A 15,957-nucleotide genomic window follows, 5' to 3' on the forward strand; every position below is an offset into this window, starting at 1 on the left:
AGACAAACTGCCAGTATTTTGAAGTTCTATGAAGTGAGTCTGTGTAGTTTCTAACCCTTGTGATAGTGAGTGGAGGATGATATGAAGTGAGTCTGTGTAGTTTCTAACCCTTGTGATAGTGAGTGGAGGATGATATGAAGTGAGTCTGTGTAGTTACTAACCCTTGTGATAGTGAGTAGAGGATGATATGAAGTGAGTCTGTGTAGTTACTAACCCTTGTGACAGTGAGTGGAGGATGATGTAGGTCATAATTTTCTTGACTTATGAGATACTTTTAGAATAGTTTTATTCTCTTTTTGTATTCCCCTTCCTACTGATATGCATACATACGGTAACGGCCTACTGATATGCATACATACGGTAACGGCCTACTGATATGCATACATACGGTAACGGCCTACTGATATGCATACATACGGTAACAGCCTACTGATATGCATACATACGGTAACAGCCTACTGATATGCATACATACGGTAACAGCCTACTGATATGGATACATACGGTAACAGCCTACTGATATGGATACATACGGTAACAGCCTACTGATATGGATACATACGGTAACAGCCTACTGATATGGATACATACGGTAACAGCCTACTGATATGGATACATACAGTGCATTCGCAAAATATTTTGACCCCTTGACTTTTTCCACATTTTGTTACGTTACAGCCTTATTCTAAAATGGATTAAATAAATGTTCCTCATCAATCTACACACAATACCCCATAATGACAAAGCAAAAACAGGTTTTTAGAAATGTTTTCACATTTATATAATATTAAAAACAGAAATACCTTATTTACATAAGTATTCAGACTCTTTGCTAGGAGACTCGACATTGAGCTCAGGTGCATCCTGTTTCCATTGATCATCCTTGAGATATTTCTATAACTTGATTGTTGTCAACTTGTGGTAAATTCAGTTGATTGGACATGATTTGGAAAGGCACACACCTGTCTATATAAGGTCCCATGTTTGACAGTGTATGTCAGAGCAAAAACCAAGCCATGAAGTCGAAGGAATTGTTCATAGAGCTCCATGAAAGGAAAAATTCACAAGCTGGTAAAATGGCGGCGCCACTCGATCTGCATCAACAGACTTCAGTGCAGGCAGTGTGGGTGCAGCAGAGCGAGACAATTTTTACGGTTGCTCTACTGTTTTGAAGCTAAATGTAATGATTATCGGTTTTCTACATGTGTACTAATCCTCAGACACGTTGTTTCTGTCTTTATTTATAAATGTTACTATGGTGTGAACAGGAAATACAATTGGTTTTTGAAGTAATACAGTGAAATACAAGGTTAAGGAAAATAGCACGTAGTGCTGCCGGAAACAAACTAACCTTGTACTAAATTGTTTTTGAGTCATTTATGCGTTTATCTACTATAGGTTAAGTATTGTCTCAAAAGTATTGTGAAGCTCCTACACCTAAATGTAAACAGTACCGGCACCCAAAATGAGTATCGCCAACTATTTCAGTCCAAGTCAAGCACTAAATTAGATAATTGAACAAGAAAAAATTAAATATACTTTTAGAGAATAAAGAAAGTGCCAGAACTTAAGACAATAATTTTTGTGTCCGTTTCTCTTATACCACTTTCCGACTCAGGTATGAGGCCGGTAACATCAACAGTGAGGACAAACCCAGCCTGCCTCTCTCCTTCCACACTGAGTCCAAACCTACAGTCACTGGGTCCTGATAATGACAGTGGAGGCCAGTTTGCACTGCAGGATCCAGAGATGGCATCAGTGAAGCTGGAAGACTGCAGTCAAACACTGGAGCTGAATGTCAACATGAAAGATGAAGAAGAGGAGGAGAAGATTGGGAAATCTGTTAGTCATGGTAAGAGCAGGTTCTATCTAACTTAGTTTGTTGTTTGTTCCAACTTCCCACTGTGCATGACAAGTTGCAGTAGAATGAGTGTGTGGTTACTAACCCTTGTGATGTTGAGTTGATGATATACCTCATAATTTTCATGACTTATGAGATACTTTAATAGTTTTTTATTCCCCTTTTGTATTGCACAGCCTACTCTTATGAATACGTACAGGTAGCCTAATGGTTAAAGCGTTGGGCCAGTAATCGAAAGGTTGCTGGATCGAATCCCTGAGCTGACAAGGTAAAAATAAACTCATCAAGAAAAGAAACGTCCTCTTAGTGTCAACTGCGTTTATTTTCAGCAAACTTAACATGTGTAAATATTTGTATGAACATAACAAGATTCAACAGTTGAGATATAAGCTGAACAAGTTCCACAGACATGTGACTAACAGAAATTGAGTAATGTGTCCCTGAACAAAGGGGGGGGGGGGGTCAAAATTAGAGGTCGACCGATTAATTAGGGCCGATTTCAAGTTTTCATAACAATCGGAAATCGGTATTTTTGGACGCCGATTTTAATATTTTTTATTTTTTTAGATCTTTATTTAACTAGGGAAGTCAGTTAAGAACACATTCTTATTTTCAATGACGGCCTAGGAACGGTGGGGTAACTGCCTTGTTCAGGGGCAGAACGACAGATTTTTACCTTGTCAGCTCAGCGATTCAATCTTGCAACCTTACGGTTAACTAGTCCAACGCTCTAACCACCTGCTTTACATTGCACTCCACGGGGTTACGAGAACGCAGTAAGAATCTAAGGTAAGTTGCTAGCTAGCATTAAACTTATCTTATAAAAAACAATCAATCAATCATAATCACTAGTTAACTACACATGGTTGATGATATTACTAGTTTATCTAGCCTGTCCTGCGTTGCATCTAATCGCTTAGGTACACGTTGCTTCAACCATAAACATCAATGCCTTTCTTAAAATCAATACACAAGTATATATTTTTAAACCTGCATATTTAGCTAAAAGAAATCCAGGTTAGCAGGCAATATTAACCAGGTGAAATTGTGTCATTTTGTGTTCATTGCACGCAGAGTCAGTGTATATGCAACAGTTTGGGTCGCCTGGCTCGTTGAGAACTAATTTGCCAGAATTTTACGTAATTATGACATAACATTGAAGATTGTGCATTGTAACAGGAATAACGTTTTGTTTTTGAGATGATAGTTTCCGGATTCTACCATATTAATGACCTAAGGCTCGTATTTCTGTGTGTTATTATGTTATAATTATGTCTATGATTTGAAAGAGCAGTCTGACTGAGCGGTGGTAGGTAGCAGCAGGCTCGTAAGCATTCATTCAAAATAGCACTTTCGTGCGTTTTGCCAGCAGCTCGCATTGTGCTGTTTATGACTTCAAGCCTGTCAACTCCCGAGATTAGGCTGGTGTAACCCATGTGAAATGGCTAGCTAGTTAGCCGGGTGCGCGCTAATAGCGTTTCAAACGTCACTCGCTCTGAGACTTGGAGTAGTTGTTTCCCCTTGCTCTACATGGGTAACGCTGCTTCGAGGGTGGCTGTTGTCGATGTGTTCCTGGTTCGAGCCCAGGTAGGAGCGAGGAGAGGGACGGAAGCTATACTGTTACACTGGCAATACTAAAGTGCCTATAAGAACATCCAATAGTCAAAGGTATATGAAATACAAATCGTATAGAGAGAAATAGTCCTATAATTCCTATAATATCTACAACCTAAAACATCTTATCTGGGAATATTGAAGACTCATGTTAAAAGGAACCACCAGCTTTCATATGTTCTCGTGTTCTGAGCAAGGAACTTAAACGTTAGCTTTTTTACATGGCACATATTGCACTTTTACTTTCTTCTCCAACACTTTGTTTTTGCATTATTTAAACCAAATTGAACATGTTTCATTATTTATTTGAGGCTAAATTGATTTTATTGATGTATTATATTAAGTTCAAATAAGTGTTCATTCAGTATTGTTGTAATTGTCATTATTACAAATAAAATAAAAAAATAAATCGTCCGATTAATGGGTATCGGCTTTTTTGGCCCTCCAATCGGTATCAGCGTTGAAAAATCATAATCGGTCGACCTTTCGTCAAAATCAAAAGTAACAGTCAGTATCTGGTGTGGCCACCAGCTGCATTAAAGCTTAGTTTGAAGAACTTTCCACCTCCAAAGGCTGCAAACAGCTTAACTAGGCTGAAACAGTCCTATGATCAAGGTGAAAAACCTGTTAAATTGCTGGCCTGGTGCATTAAGAAGTTCAATTCAGCCAGAGCCATTAATGCAATTGATAATTAACATGGACAATTGTTAATGGATCCTGTAGAAATAAACCAAACATTTGCTTCCTACTACAACACACTTTACAACTCTGAATCTCCTGAGAACTAATTAGGTCTTGATGTTCCCTCTAGTTCAGAAGACACTAAATTGGATCTGGAAAAGGAATTGGATGGTGTTGAAATATCTGATGCTATTTTCAATTTGAAGGGAGGTAAAGAGGCAGGTCCAGATGGGCTCCCAATAGATATTTAAGGACGAACTTCTAGGTCCACTTTCGGATATGTAGTGTATTGAGGTATGGTATCCGATCGGCCGATAGGCCTTCCCTGTAGCTCAGTTGGTAGCGCATGGTGTTTGCAACGCCAGGGTTGTGGGTTCGTTTCCCACGGGGGGCCAGCACAAAAAATAAAATAAATAAATGAAATGAAATGTATGCATTCACTACTGTAAGTCGCTCTGGATAAGAGCGTCTGCTAAATGACTAAAATGTAAATGTGAAAATGTATCCTCTAAAGCTCAAGAGACAGACAATAAACACCCGCCTGAGATAGTTGCAATACAATTGGATAATGAGAACATATATCACCCTTGTTAAGCTCCACAAATTTGACCCCAATACCCCAGACCTGTGTGTTAACCTGTTGGGGATAGGGGGCAGTATTTGCACGGCCGGATAAAAAACGTACCCGATTTAATCTGGTTACTACTCCTGCCCAGTAACTAGAATATGCATATAATTATTGGCTTTGGATAGAAAACACCCTAAAGTTTCTAAAACTGTTTGAATGGTGTCTGTGAGTATAACAGAACTCATATGGCAGGCAAAAACCTGAGAAGATTCCTTACAGGAAGTGGCCTGTCTGACAAGTTCTTGTTCTTCTTGGCTCTGTTTATTGAAAACTGAGGATCTTTGCTGTAACGTGACACTTCCTACGGCTCCCATAGGCTCTCAGAACCCGGGAAAAAGCTGAATGATATCGAGGCAGCCCCTGGCTGAAAAACATTAGCGCGTTTGGATAGTGGCCGGTCAGAGGACCATCAGACTGGGACGAGGGCACGAGATGTTTTTATTTTCTCTCTCTTTGAACGTAAACACGCTTTCCCAGTCGGAATATTATCGCTTTTTTACGAGAAAAATGGCATAAAAATTGATTTTAAACAGCGGTTGACATGCTTCGAAGTACGGTAGTGGAATATTTAGAATTTTTTTGTCACGAAACGCGTCGGGCGCGTGACCCTTATTTACCCTTCAGATAGTGTCTTGAACGCACGAACAAAACGCCGCTATTTGGATAGAACTATGGATTATTTGGGACCAAACCAACATTTGTTATTGAAGTAGAAGTCCTGGGAGTGCATTCTGATGAAGAACACCAAAGGTAATCAAACTTTTCTAATAGTAGTTTGGTGAGTGCCAAACTTGGTTGGTGTCAAAATAGCTAGCCTGTGATGGCGGGCTATCTACTTAGAATATTGCAAAATGTGCTTTCACCGAAAAGCTATTTTAAAATCGGACATAGCGAGTGCATAGAGGAGTTCTGTATCTATAATTCTTAAAATAATTGTTATGTTTTTTGTGAACGTTTATCGTGAGAAATTTAGTAAATTCACCGGAAGTGTTCGGTGGGAATGCTAGTCACATGCTAGTCACATGCTAATTTAAAAAGCAGTTTTTTGATATAAATATGAACTTGATTGAACAAAACATGCATGTATTGTATAACATAATGTCCTAGGGGTGTCATCTGATGAAGATCATCAAAGGTTAGTGCTGCATTTAGCTGTGGTTTGGGTTTATGTGACATTATATGCTAGCTTGAAAAATGGGTGTCTGATTATTTCTGGCTGGGTACTGTCGTGTCTTTGGGGTACCATTAAACTGAAGACATGTTTATCAATTAACTCCCTGTAATTATTATCACGCGATCAAACTGATTCATCGTTTAATTGTAATTAACTAGGAGATCGGGGCACCAAGGAAAATATTCAGATTACAAAGTTATAATTTCCTAATATAACTTTCCTATATTATAACCTTATATATTATATTCTATTATAGTATAGGCCGATTATCTTCTGGTTTAAATGGTGTATTTTACCTCGCGTCCAGTCTCATTCCAAATGTCGTAAATTGTTGTATCTGCACGAACCCAGTCTTTACTAAGAGTCATCCATACATCAATTGTCTTAAAATCATTTATTTACTAAACTAAGTAATTCACAGAAAGTATACAAACAGTAATTATCGTCACAAAGAATTGGTAGAGTAATGTGCCCTAGTGGGCTAACAGGCCTGGCTGGTGTCTTGTTAAACAATGGGTCATAAAATGTTCAGTTGAGTTCATTAATATTAACAATTGACATGCTAAACCTTTGCACATGAACGCTCACTCATTTGGGAACAATTGCAATCAATATATATTTACGCTCAGTGTGTCGTCGGGATCCTTGTTGGAGCGTCGTTCTGTTGGAGAGTTTTGTCCGCGTTCTCTCGCTCTCTCTCCCTCTCTCTCTCGGTTAGAATGGATCTTTCAAAGCGACATTCATTAATGTCGTTATAGAATGTATGTTTCGTCGGTCTTCGTGTTAAATTATATAATTTCTAGCTGCAGACTATTAATTAATATCAAAGACTGCTTCTTATTCTGTCGATATCAATAGTCTAAAAGTTAACCACGTGGTATAGTTCACTTTCAGTAGAGTACTTGGATGGTCAAACCTATTGGCCAACTCGCAATGGAGTGGAGGCCTGGTCTGTTAGAAAGTAAATCAGGGTATGGTTTTATAGTGAACATAGAACAGGCTTGTCACATGACGCCTGGTCCTGTCTGTGTCCCTGGGGGCGTGCCGGTGACTGAGTTAGAATTGTATTTCTGTACCAAGCTTATCACATTAACATCAGTACATAGCATCTCAATGTATTACAAATAGCTTTATCCTTATTAATACATTTTATACAACCATGTGGATGCAAGTCTCATAGCTGAGGCTATTATATAAACCGTTTTATGGTAATATGGCTATATTGTCTCTTCTGAGTATCACAAAATTGTACCAAGCGGACCAGTTCGTAGCTGGATTCTTCACCAGTCTTCCATACCTTCTCCAGAACACAAATGTCGCTTGGCTCCCCAATTCTGTGAGTTGGAAGAATTTCCTGTGTCTCTCTATGGGCCATGTGGCAAGAGATTCTCCTCTTAGGGTTTTACAACCCCTTCACACAGGGCCTGGGTGGGGGGAGGTGGGTTGGGGGATGGTGCAAGGGGGAGGGGGTCAACTGTCCTCCCTGTACTCAAAGAGGCCAACGTCATGACAGTACTCTGCTGACATAATCTAATGTTTTGCTTTCGTTGTAAAGCCTTTTTGAAATCGGACAGTGTGGTTAGATTAACGAAAGTCTTGTCTTTAAAATGGTGTAAAATAGTCATATGTTTGAGAAATTGAAGTAATAGCATTTCTAAGGTATTTGAATATCGCGCCACGGGATTACACTGGCTGTTGAGTAGGTAAGCGTCCCACCTAGCCCATAGAGGTTAACCGACTTGCCTAGTTTAATTAAGGTTCAATAAAAAATAAACACTGCAGAAATGTTTTGGTGCCCTCCCCCAGATCTGTGCATCGACATAATCCTTTCATGGAGATCTACAGACAATTCCGTCGACCTCATGGCTTGGTTTTTGCTTTGACATGCAGTGTCAAATGTGGGACCTTTACGAATCAATCATGTCCAATCAATTGAATTTACCACAGGTTGATAACAATCAAGTTGTAGAAACATCTCAAGGATGATCAATGGAAACAGGATGTACCTGAGCTCAATGTTGAGTCTCATAGCAAAGGGTCTGAATACTTACGTAAATAAGGTATTTCTGTTTTTTTTTTGTGAAAACATTTCTAAAAACTGGTTTGCTTTGTCATTATTGGGTATTGTGTGTAGATTGAGAAATGTTTTATTTACTACATTTTAGAATAATGCTGTGACGCAACAAAATGTGGAAAAAGTCAAGGGGTCTAAATACTTTCCAAATGGGAGAGGGGGATACCTAGTCAGTTGTACAACTGAATGCATTCAACTAAAATGTGTCTTCCACATTTAACCCAACCCCTCTGAATCAGAGAGGTGCGGGGGGCTGCCATAATGGACATCCATGTCTTCGGTGCACGGGCAGCATGACATCTCAACAACAAAAAAGAAACATCTCTTTTTCAGGACTCTGTCTTTCAAAGATAATTTGTAAAAATCCAAATAACTTCACAGTTCTAAATTGTAAAGAGTTTAAACACTGTTTCCCATGCTTGTTCATTGACCTATAAACAATTCATGAACATGCACCTGTGAAACGGTCGTTAAGACACTAACGGCTTACAGAGGGTAGGCAATTAAGGTCACAGTTATGAAAACTTATGACACTAAAGTGGCCTTTCTACTGACTCTGGAAAAACACCAAAATAACGATGCCCAGGGTCCCTGCTCATCTGCGTGAACGTGCCTTAGGAATACTACAAGGAGGCATGAGGACTGCAGATGTGGCCAGGGCAATACATTTCAATGTATGTACTGTGAGACGCCTAAGACAGCACTACATGGAGACAGGACGGACAGCTGATCGTCTTCGCAGTGGCAGACCACGTGTAACAACACCTGCACAGGATCAGTACATCCGAACATCACACCTGCTGGACAGGTAGAGGATGGCAACAACAACTGCCCGAGTTACACCAGGAACGCACAATCCCTCCATCAGTGCTCAGACTGTCCGCAATAGTCTGAGAGAGGCTGGACTGAGGGCTTGTAGGCCTGTTGTTAGGCAGGTCCTCACCAGACATCACCGGCAACAACTTCGCCTATGGGCACAAACCCACCGCCGCTGGACAGGACTGGCAAAAAGGGCTCTTCACTGACGAGTCGCAGTTGTGTCTCTCCAGGGGTGATGGTCGGATTTGTGTTTATCGTCGAAGGAATAAGCGTTACACCGAGGCTTGTACTCTGGAGCGGGATCGATTTGGAGGTGGAGGGTCCGTCATGGTCTGGGGCGGTGTGTCACAGCATCATCGGACTGAGCTTGTTGTCATTGCAGCCAATCTCAATGCTGTGCGTTACAGGGAAGACATCCTCCTCCCTCATGTGGTACCCTTCCTGCAGGCTCATCCTGACATGACCTTTCAGCATGACAATGCCACCAGCCATACTGCTCGTTCTGTGTGTGATTTCCTGCAAGACGGGAATATCAGTGTTCTGCCATCGCCAGCAAAGAGCCCGGATCTCAATCCCATTGAGCACGTCATTGAATCTCATGTTCAGACAAATATGTACACATGTTAAGTTTGCTGAAAATAAACGCAGTTGACAGTGAATAGAGACAGAGATACTATTGAATGTGCTACATTACCGAAAGGCTCTTTGCACATGGTGTTAGGCTTGCATTTGAGTGTCAGTCGTTTTAGTCCAAGGATATGATCGAAAATCCTCCAAGAGCCTTGGTCAGGGAGGTGACCAAGAACCCAATGGTCACGCTGACAGAGCTCCAGAGTTCCTCTGTGGCGCTGCAAGAACCTTCCAGAAGGACAACAATTTCTGCAGCACTCTACCAATCAGGCCTATATGGTAGAGTGGCCAGATGGAAGCCTCTCCTCAGTAAAGGGCATATAACAGCCAGCTTGGAGTTTGCCAAAAGGCTCCTAAAGGACTCTCAGAACATGAGAAACAAGATTGGTGAAGGTAACTCGGAGTGGACTCAATGATTTATTGTTTCTCTTACAGTGGGGGAAAAAAGTATTTGATCCCCTGCTGATTTTGTACGTTTGCCCACTGACAAAGAAAGGATCAGTCTATAATTTTAATGGTAGGTTTATTTGAACAGTGAGAGACAGAATAACAACAAAAATATCCAGAAAAACGCATGTCAAAAATGTTATAAATTGATTTGCATTTTAATGAGGGAAATAAGTGTTTGACCCCCTCTCAATCAGAAAGATTTCTGCCTCCCAGGTGTCTTTTATACAGGTAACGAGCTGAGATTAGCAGCACACTCTCTTAAAGGGAGTGCTCCTAACCACAGCTTGTTACCTGTAAAAAAGACACCTGTCCACAGAAGCAATCAATCAATCAGATTCCAAACTCTCCACCCTGGCCAAGACCAAAGAGCTCTCCAAGGATGTCAGGGACAAGATTGTAGACCTACACAAGGCTGGAATGGGCTACAAGACCATCGTCAAGCAGCTTGGTGAGAAGGTGACAACATTTGGTGCGATTATTTGCAAATGGAAGAAACACAAAATAACTGTCAATCTCCCTCGGCCTGGGGCTCCATGCAAGATCTCACCTCGTGGAGTTGCAATGATCATGAGAACGGTGAGGAATCAGCCCAGAACTACACGGGAGGATCTTGTCAATGATCTCAAGGCAGCTGGGACCATAGTCACCAAGAAAACAATTGGTAACACACTACGCCGTGATGGACTGAAATCCTGCAGCGCCCGCAAGGTCCCCCTGCTCAAAAATACATATACATGCCCGTCTGAAGTTTGCCAATGAACATCTGAATGACTCAGAGGACAACTGGTGAAAGTGTTGTGGTCAGATGAGACCAAAATGGAGCTCTTTGACATCAACTCAACTCGCCGTGTTTGGAGGAGGAGGAGGAATGCTGCCTATCACCCCAAGAACACCATCTCCACCGTCAAACATGGAGGTGGAAACATTATGCTTTGGGGGTGTTTTTCTGCTAAGGGGACAGGACAACTTCATCGCATCAAAGGGATGATGGACGGGGCCATGTACCATCAAGTCATGGGTGAGAACCTCCTTCCCTCAGCCAGGGCATTGAAAATGGGTCGTGGATGGGTATTCCAGTATGACAATGACCCAGAACACACGGCCAAGGCAACAAAGGAGTGGCTCAAGAAGAAACACATTAAGGTCCTGGAGTGGCCTAGCCAGTCTCCAGACCTTAATCCCATAGAAAATCTGGGGAGGGAGCTGAAGGTTCGAGTTGCCAAATGTCAGCCTCGAAACCTTGGAGAAGATCTGCAAAGAGGAGTGGGACAAAATCCCTCCTGAGATGTGTGCAAACCTGGTGGCCAACTACAAGAAACGTCTGACCTCTGTGATTGCCAACAAGGGTTTTGCCACCAAGTACTAAGTCATGTTTTGCAGAGGGGTCAAATACCTATTTCCCTCATTAAAATGCAAATAATTTTATAACATTTTTGACATGCGTTTTTCTGGATTTTTTTGTTATTCTGTCTCTCACTGTTCAAATAAACCTACTATTAAAATTATAGACTGATCATTTCTTTGTAAGTGGGCAAACGTACAAAATCAGCAGCGGATCAAATACTTTCCCCCCCCATTGTATATCCAGAGGCAGTGGGCACTCCGGATTTCGCGATTGGGGACAATAATTGTGACTCGAATTGCTCTCCGGAACAGGGCGGCATTGAAAGGAGTGATAATGGGATTAGGTTTAAGTGTTAAGGAGGAGCAGTTGAAATGGAAGATTCCAGGTGTCTGTGATGCTCACCGTTAGGTGAGACGTAGATCCGGTGTAGAGCCTTGGGAAATGGAGAATACATTCTCATGTGGAGTTTTGATGCAGAGTCTCTGCAAGAATGGTCAAGGTAGGAAGTGTCAGTTATCCCGTGGGCGCTTTTGTTCTGTAAATACTACAGTGTTTTAGGTGTCAGGTTTATGGGCCTGTTGCAGCAGTGTGTAGGCATGAGATGCCTAGATGTGAAAAGTGTGCAGGAGAGCATGAGATGAAGGAATGTGTGGTTTTGTGGAGAAAGGTCTGTGTGTTAGTTGTGGGGTAACCAATGGGGCTGGAGAGCTGAAGTGTCAGGTGAGAGAAAGGCAGATAGCTTGCCAGGGTTACAGTAGTACAGAAAGTGTTGTATGCTGATGCAGTGAAGAGAGTGGTAGAGGAAGATGGGTATAGGATGAGGGATCCTGAGAGTTTTATTGTGAGTAGGCAGAGACCAAGAGAGAGTGACGGGAATAATATGTGCTTCAGCAAGGTGGGCTTTTTAGAATGTATAGCCATGGTTGTGAATTGTACTGCAGAAATGGATAGAAAGTCACAGAAAATAGAGGTTGTGGTGGCCGCGGCAGAGTATTACTTGGGATATTGAGGATTTACTGCAGAGCAGCTACAGAGGGTGTTGAGTGGTGTGGTCTGGTGTAGGACTAGATGGGGTTAAATAGTGGAATGGGCTGGTGGGTTTTTATTGTGGAAAATCATCACAAGGGGACTCAGTCAAACTTAAATGAATCATTCTTTATTATCAGCAAGCTGGAGAGGTTCCAACAAACATAAAGCACCAGAGTACACCTCGATCGGGAGCTCTGCCGGGACAGTACCGTTAGTTCTCCTATATACTGCTTAGACATACAAGTTATATTTGAATGATTTAGCTTATTCATTATTCATAATTCATTCATCATTAACGTTTGGTTCCTGCATGTGACCGACCAGTACCTCACAAGCCTTCTTCTTTCCAAGCTGAGACTTTGAAACTGAGATATCTCTTTTGGTCCCCAGAACAATGTTTCGGGCGTAATGACAATTGGTCTGAGGAGGAGGTCACAATCTCCTGCACGAATCAAGAACATTTTTCACATTATTTTAGAGGGCTAATAGTTGGCAAGGCATTTCTGTATTAATTACTGTATCTATGAATTGATTGTATGCAGGCTGTGAAATCCCTCACACCAGTACAGTAGGTGGCGGTGTATGCAGCTAAAAGTTGGATGCGATCCTCCAATCAAATCCCAAAGAAGAAGGACTCAAATGCACATCGCTTGACCCGTATGGAGAATGTGAAAAAGGAACAAAGTTTATATCTATTATTGATGTTTGATGAAGAGTATCTACCACCCTATGTAAAGCTGGGATATATAAGATACCCCATAAGAGAGTTGGTGTAAAACCCGATGCAATGGAATAAATGCAAAAGGTTTGGCCACATGTCAAGTGTTTGCAGACGGACATTTTTTTATTTAAGATTATGTGATTGTAAAATGTTGCAACTGTGGAGGGGGTCATATTCCTGAATTCCCAGAGTGCCCTGTTAGGAGATTTGCTGTACATTCACCCTATGTGGAGGTGGTGAAGAGAGTTATAGGGGCAAGAGGCCACAGTTCTGAAGATATGGTGGTGGATGCACCGCAATCAGTTGCAAATGTTGTACGTCAATCAAGTGAGCTGCATACACTTATTGTGAAGAAGGTGGATATTTTAGTATTCATAGCCACAGTTACTAATTGTACTGCACATGAAGTTCAAGAAGCTGGACATCATTATATCTGTAGTTGAGAAGTTTTTGGGCCTCCAAGACTGCGACTACTGTCGCCAGAAAATGTTCCGCTCTTACAGGATCCTTCTCAGCCTGTGTAGGGACCTGATTAGAACTGAAAAGCAGGCTGATTTAATTTAAATGTTGTTATTGATAGTTTGTATGATTTAAAAAATATATACTGTTTACACTGAACAAACAAACGCAATAATGTTAAGTGTTGGTCCCATTTTTCATGAGGTGAAATAAAAGATCCCCGAAATGTTCCCGACAGACAAACTTATTTTCACAAATGTTGTGCATAAATTTGTTTACATCCCTGTTAGTGAGCATTTCTCCTTTGCTAAGATTATCCATCCTTCTGACAGGTGAGGCATATCAAGAATCTGATTAAATAGCATGATCATCATTACACAAGTGCACCTTGTGCTGGGGACAAGAGTAGCTGAGTCGATACCTTGGCAGCAGCTAATGGGGATCCCTGATGTCAACGTTGTGAACAGAGTGCGCCATGGTGGGGTTATGGTATGGGCAGGCATAAGCTACAGACAACGAACCATGACACGATCCTGAGGCCCATTGTCCTGCCATTCATCCGCCACCATCACCTCATGTTCCATGACAATGCGCAGACATGTCACCCTTTGAGCATGTTCGGGATGGTCCGGATCGAAGTGTACGACAGCTTGTTCCAGTTCCCTCCTATATCCAGGAATTTCACACGGCCTTTGAAGAGTGGGATAACATTCCAGATGCCACAATCAACAGCCTGATGAACTCTATGTAAAGAAGATGTGTCCCGGAGGAGGCAGCAGCAGCTACCCACTTCTCCAGTGCTTACTGTGTAAATTGGGAGGTGTTGGAACCAAAAGTGTACCTGAGAGGGTTGACCTGGGGGTCTCTGAGGTACCAGAACACATTAAATAAAATACCTTTATAATAAAGCATTGCATGCATTATCATGACTTTTGCCTAATGGCATATTATACTTGTTATATTTTATTTAACGAGGCAAGTCGGTAAAGAACAAATTCTTATTTACAATGACGGCCTATCCGTACCAAACCCGGACGATGCTGGGCCAATTGTGCGCCGCCGTATGGTATTCCCAATCACGGCCGGATGTGATACAGACTGGATTCGAACCAGAGACTGTTGTGATGCCTCTTGTACTAAGGTGCAGTGCCTTAGACCGCTGTGCCACTCAGGAGCAGTGGTGTTGAGCCCCTTACAGAAGTTACACACATGGAGTACATGTGGATCCGGCTCAAATGTGAATCCGGAGGATCCGGCTCAAATTAAGCACCGCCCTTCTCATATAATGGGGTAGCGCCATCCCAGGAATCCCTGAATGCAAGGATGATTACACCAAAGATTTTTTTATAACTAAACAAGTTAGACCACAACCAGTCGTTTCCAATGGGGAACAGATGAGTCATCGCGGGCAAAGCCAAGCACCAGTTCCCGAGATCCTATTTGCACGTTCTAGCACACATCTGCATATTTCTGTTAGTCAATTCCTCCTCTGAAGCGCTCGTGTGCTATAACTCAATTCACCTTTACATTCCTTCTAAACAAAGCCATTTTTTATAACTTTTGCAAAGGGTAAAGTCTACAAAACAGTCCACTCTGTTCATAACAGATTTTAGTTTTGGGAACAGAAAACTGTATTAAGATCAGATGTTTCATCGACTAGAACATTTGCAGAATGTCGGCCAAAATCCATCTCGTTCCATCTTCTCCCACTTCCGGCCAGCGGGCTTCCTCTCACTACCATATTTGGTAGTGAGTGGAAACGCTAAGCGGATGCTTCACATTTATACATCCGGTGAAATATCTGTCTCATTGTTCTATCTGTGGCTGCACTGTGGTCGTGGGGGAACAGGAAGTTCCGGGCAGGCACGCACCAAATCAAAGTTTATTTGTCATGTGCACTGAATACAACAGGTGTAGACCTTACAGTGAAATGCTTACTTACAGGCTCTAACCAATAGTGCAAAAAAGGTGTTAGGTGAACAATAGGTAAGTAAAGAAATAAAACAACAATAAAAAGACAGGCTATATACAGTAGCGAGGCTACATACAGACACCGGTTAGTCAGGCTGATTGAGGTAGTATGCACATGTAGATATGGTTAAAGTGACTAAGCATATATGATGAACAGAGAGTAGCAGTAGCGTAAAAGAGGGGGTGGTGGGTGGTGGGACACAATGCAGATAGCCCGGTTAGCCAATGTGCGGGAGCACTGGTTGGTCGGCCCAATTGAGGTAGAATGTACATGAATGTATGGTTAAAGTGACTATGCATATATGATAAACAGAGAGTAGCAGCAGTGTAAAAAGAGGGTTTGGGGGGGGGCACACAATGCAAATAGTCCGGGTAGCCATTTGATTACCTGTTCAGGAGTCTTATGGCTTGGGGGTAAAAACTGTTGAGAAGCCTTTTTGTCCTAGACTTGGCACTCTGGTACCGCTTGCCATGCTGTAGTAGAGAGAACAGTCTATGACT

The 15,957-nt window shown here is 41.8% G+C and overlaps 1 protein-coding gene across 3 annotated transcripts in view; it reads left to right on the forward strand.

The window, feature by feature from the left end:
- The window catches only part of LOC106574981 (uncharacterized), a 38,238-nt gene that overhangs the window by 8,382 nt on the left and 13,899 nt on the right, over positions 1 to 15,957 (forward strand). The window contains exons 4-5 of one of the 3 annotated variants that reach the window (XM_082964395.1): positions 1,619 to 1,852; positions 12,848 to 13,715. In XM_082964395.1, coding sequence (XP_082820521.1) covers positions 1,619 to 1,852; positions 12,848 to 12,897 — 284 coding nt within the window. In that variant the 3' untranslated portion in view covers positions 12,898 to 13,715. Of the gene's footprint in view, positions 1 to 1,618; positions 1,853 to 2,037; positions 2,162 to 12,847; positions 13,716 to 15,957 lie in introns of those variants that run through there. The other 2 variants (XM_082964396.1, XM_082964394.1) reach the window with 2 other exon arrangements.

The sequence above is a fragment of the Salmo salar genome, chromosome 17, assembly GCF_965601325.2.
Source record: "Salmo salar chromosome 17, fSalSal1, whole genome shotgun sequence".
NCBI classification, from domain to species: Eukaryota; Metazoa; Chordata; class Actinopteri; order Salmoniformes; family Salmonidae; genus Salmo; species Salmo salar.